Source organism: Otolemur garnettii, unplaced genomic scaffold (assembly GCF_000181295.1).
Source record: "Otolemur garnettii isolate 467f Iridium unplaced genomic scaffold, OtoGar3 scaffold00077, whole genome shotgun sequence".
Classification (NCBI taxonomy): Eukaryota; Metazoa; Chordata; class Mammalia; order Primates; family Galagidae; genus Otolemur; species Otolemur garnettii.
This window is the reverse complement of record NW_003852472.1, coordinates 2280022-2284333: the sequence shown is the minus strand read 5'-3', so window position 1 is coordinate 2284333 and position 4312 is coordinate 2280022. Positions and strand designations below refer to the sequence as shown.

The 4312-nt window shown below is 60.3% G+C and overlaps 1 protein-coding gene across 1 annotated transcript; it reads right to left on the bottom strand.

Moving 5' to 3' along the window:
• Positions 1-1522: 1522 nt before the first annotated feature.
• On the bottom strand, positions 1523-3868 carry FZD9 (frizzled class receptor 9). Its single transcript, XM_003794192.3, has one exon. It carries the CDS (start codon positions 3633-3635, stop codon positions 1857-1859), a length of 1779 nt encoding a protein of 592 aa, XP_003794240.1. The 5' UTR covers positions 3636-3868; the 3' UTR covers positions 1523-1856.
• Positions 3869-4312: the final 444 nt, after the last annotated feature.

Genomic DNA, 4312 nt, shown 5'->3' with positions numbered 1-4312 from the left:
GGGGCCTGTCCTGACCCTGCACTGATCTGTGCTCCTGCCACCACAGCCACTGACTGGCAAGGAAGAGGGGCAGACGGGTACTCTTGGGTACTCAGATTCTTCTAACACTCCACTTGCCTTTTTCTTCCCAGGTCCCTGGAATCCTCTCTTCAGGCCCTCAGCATCTTCCCTTCTACCCTCTGTAGTCGTGGCCTATAGGCCCAGCTCAGATCAGACCCTGTCTTCCCATTACTGGTGTAACAGCCTTTGGGCTCATTCTGTTTCTCCCTCAGAGCCTTACCTGAGGCATCATAAGGAATGGGGGTCACCTGGTTTTGTTGGTCAAGTGCGCTTAGTGCTCTTCTAGAGAGAAACCATTAGATGGGAAGGGTGTTCCCCACACAAGGAACTGCCTAAGGGCTACATGCTTCCCCTGGGGTCAGTACTGCTGCTTGTGAGAAATAAGCCCTAACCCCTTCAAACCATGATGGCCTGTCTTCTTAGAACTTGACTCAAGCTGTTTGATTCTCATGGGATTTCTTTCTTGTTCCTGTGGGATTGGCAGTTGGTATAGGACACAGAGCTCAGGGCCAAGAGGCCCTGGGTTTGGGGCTCAGTCCTACTTTTAATCTTGGGTGCATGAACTCCCTTCTTCAGGGCCGCCCCTTGGCTCTAACATGAGGCTGGCAGCAGGCTGGATTCTTGGGGCTTCCTGACACTGACAAGGCTGGCTCTGTGGAGTAGGCACCAGGAACAGTAACCAAGACCCTCACTTGGCTGGAGTCATGGTGGTCAAGAGGGGGTCCTGGCATCTGATCCCCAGCTAACAAGGGTCCCTGGGAATGGCTACACACACCCAGCTAACCAGCAGATCTCAGCAGCCCTGAGTTTCTCCAGCACATGGATACACATGGTACCTTTCCCCATCTCCTGGCCCACACATGTCACCTGCAAGCTGCCGTGGTGTGGGGCTACACACACCCCCAGACTGCCCTATTCTCACCTCCACATTAACTACTTGAATCTCTCAACTTTTGGGTAGCTGGGGGCCTAATTACCACTATACTCAAAGGGTCCACATCTGTGAGCCCTTATCTGTGCTACTAAGATGCCTACATAAGTCCAACCCCATCTGCACTCCACCTAGAGACATGACCAGGACCCAAGGAAGGAATAGACACGCCAGCAATCTTCCACCAAAGCAATGAGGATAGTCAGCCTCCAGCCTTGGCCACAAAACAACTGACAGGCTGACGCCCTCACTTTCCATACCAATGAGGACAGCAAGTTCTGAGAGAAAGAAAACTCACCCACAGCCCCAAACAGGCCAGAGGTGGCAATGTCATCCCAAGGGATTCCCTGAGTATCGGCAGGCATCCAGTCTGACTTTGGAAGCACAGAACTCAGGCTCAGAGTCAGGAAGGAGGGGAAACACACATGCAACACCTGGGACTCCTGCAAAGCATAGCTGCTCCCAGTTACTTCCTCCCACAGCCCCTCACCCTTCTACTTGCCCCCTTCTCCGCCAGAGAGGACTCAGCAGTGCCACACGGGGGTTTATTCCAGTCACGGCTTCCAGAGAAACGCAACAATAAATTACATCATTATTAAATAAACTCCTGCTGGACCATGCCCCCTTCTGCCCCTCCTTTCCACACCCCCTCCTAGGACCCTATGGGGACTCAGCCAGGCCCACCCCCTGAATGTGCTGGGACAGAGCATGAGCCTCACTGGGTCCCCGCCCTGGTCCTCAGCTCCCTTGTACTCACTTGCCTGACCTCGACAGCTGGGCAGCTGCTAGTCAGCTGTCTCTAGGGGGAGGGGGAGGGAGGGCAAGGAGGGCACAGCAGCCACCCCAAGCCAGGTCTGTGTCACTGCTAGAGGTGTGTGGGGTTCTCCAGAGAGGGGTCTGTCTTAGTCATGTGCAAGACCACAGTGGGGGCCTTATAGTGGCAGTGTGTACCACGGCCATAGCCCCCAGGGGCCCGGCAGGCCTTGGCCCGGGCCCGGCCAGCTGTCATCTTTCGGTGGCACAGACTCTGCCAAGTCTGGAAAGTCTTGGAGCTCCACACCCAGACACCACTGGTGATGCCCACCACCAGTGACATGAAGATTTTGAGCATAAAGACAGCCACAGTGGGCACAGAGCCCCCTGGAAGTGAGCAGTCCCTGCGACCTCCAGGCATGGTGGCTGCTGTGCACAGCTGCTCTGTGGCCCGGAGGCGCCAGAAGTCCATGTTGAGACGTTCATAAACATAGCAGACAATGACGCAGGTGGCAGGCACCGTGTAGAGGATGGAGAAAACCCCAATCTTGACCATGAGCTTCTCCAGCTTCTCAGTGTTGGTACCGCCGGTCTTCATGATCTTGCGGATGTGAAACAGGGCCACGAAGCCAGTCAGGAGGAAGCTAGTGCCCAGTACCAGGTAGCAGGAGAGGGGCACCAGGACAAAGCCTGTGAGTGCAGCTGCATCCATACTGGCCACGTAGCAGAGCCCAGTCAGCTCATCCCCAGCCACCTTGCGCAGCGTCAGAATGACAATAGTCTTGAGCGCGGGCAGGCCCCAGGCGGCCATGTGGAAGTAGCTACCATGGGCCTCAATAGCTTCGTGGCCCCATTTCTTGCCGGCCGCTAAGAACCAGGTGAGCGTCAGGACCACCCACCATAGTGAGCTGGCCATGCCAAAGTAGTAGAGCAGCAGGAAGACAAGGGTGCAGCCTGTGTTCTCCAGGCCCTCCTGGATCACATAGAGTGCACCCGCCTCCTGGTCGCAGGCCACGCTCTGGGCCCCGGCCACCGCGCGGATGAGGAAGGCCAGCGAGTAGACATTGTAGCACATGGAGAGGAAGATGATGGGGCGCTCGGGGTATTGAAAGCGATGGGGCTCCAGCAGGAAGGTGAGCACGGTGAAGGCCGTGGAGAAGAAGCACAGCGCCGACCACACGGCCATCCAGACGAGCGCGAAATCCTTGTCGCGCCGCGACCAGAACACTTCGACGCCTGGCCCGCAGCGCGGCGCGCATGAGCGGCTCTTCTCCACGTACTGGAATTTCTCCGGGTTCTCACAGGTGCCGCCAACGCCGCTCGGTCCTGGGCCTGCGTCGCTGGGGGGCCTCGCGGGCCGCGGAGCTACAGGCAGCATGCCCAGGCCCTTGTGGGGCTCCGCGGGGCCGGCTGTGGCGTTCTCCGGCGCCTCCATGCAAAGCGCATGGGGGTCGTTGCGCGTGGGCAGCCGGGCGCAGTCAAGCGAGTCTGGCCAGCCAAAGTTGAACTGCTCCATGATGGGCGCGCAGCGCAAGCGGGCCTGCTCGCACATGGGCCGGCAAGCGGGGATGGGCGTCGAGACCTGGTCGGTGCACATGGGCGCGTACAGTGAGCACAGGAAAAAGCGCAGGTGGCTGTGGCAGCCGTACTGCACTAGCGGCGCGAACTCGGCCAGTTCGGCGGCTGCCTCGCCCTGCGACGTGTGGCCCAGCAGGTTGGGCATGCGGGTCAGGTTGTAGCCGATGCCCCGGCACATGGGGATGTCCACCTCCTGGCACGGCGCCGGCCCGCGCCCGCGCTCTGGATCGAATCGGCCGATCTCCAGCGCCGCGCTGCCCGCCACCAGCAGCTGCCACAGCATCAGCGCCCGCCGGAGCGGCAGCACGGCCATCCCGGGCGGCCCGGGCTGAGGGCGGGAGCGCGGCCCCGGCTCACTCGGGCCGAGCTGTCCGGCACCCCAGTGCCTGCCCGCCACGTCGTGGGGCGCGGGCCATCGCCGAGTCACCCACGTGTGTCCGGGCGGCGCCCGGTGTCCTGGGCAGCGCTCTGGCAGCCGCCCGCGGGACAGGAGGCGCAGAGCCCTTCGAGCAGACACCACCGCTACCACTGGAGCCGCAGCGGAGCCAGAGCCGGCGCAGCCTCCGGGGGCAGCCGCTACCAGTCCCTGGGGCGGGGCTCCAGGCAGACACGCCCAGAGGTGGAGCTTCCGCGCGCCAGTCACGCCCCTGCCGGGCGTTAAAGGCGCCACGTCTCTCAACAAAGCTGGGGCGCCTGCGGGGGGCGGACGGGCCGGGCGGAGTTTGTGATAGGTCGTCTACCCGCTCAGCTTACGCTTCCACTCAGTTCTTCCCCTTCCCTTGCTGCTTATCCTCTCCTCGAGACGCAAGTGTCTGCGGGAGGATCAGTCTGTGTCCCCTGCCCATACTCCCACCGTATTTTATTGTTTCTGAAGCCTCCACGCAGGGGAAGCCTTGGTCTTGTACTCAGTGGCTGTTCAAACACTGCCCTTGCCTCTTCACTGGTTATGTGTATATGTGCCTTTGGGCCTACTCTCTGCGCCTCAGTTTC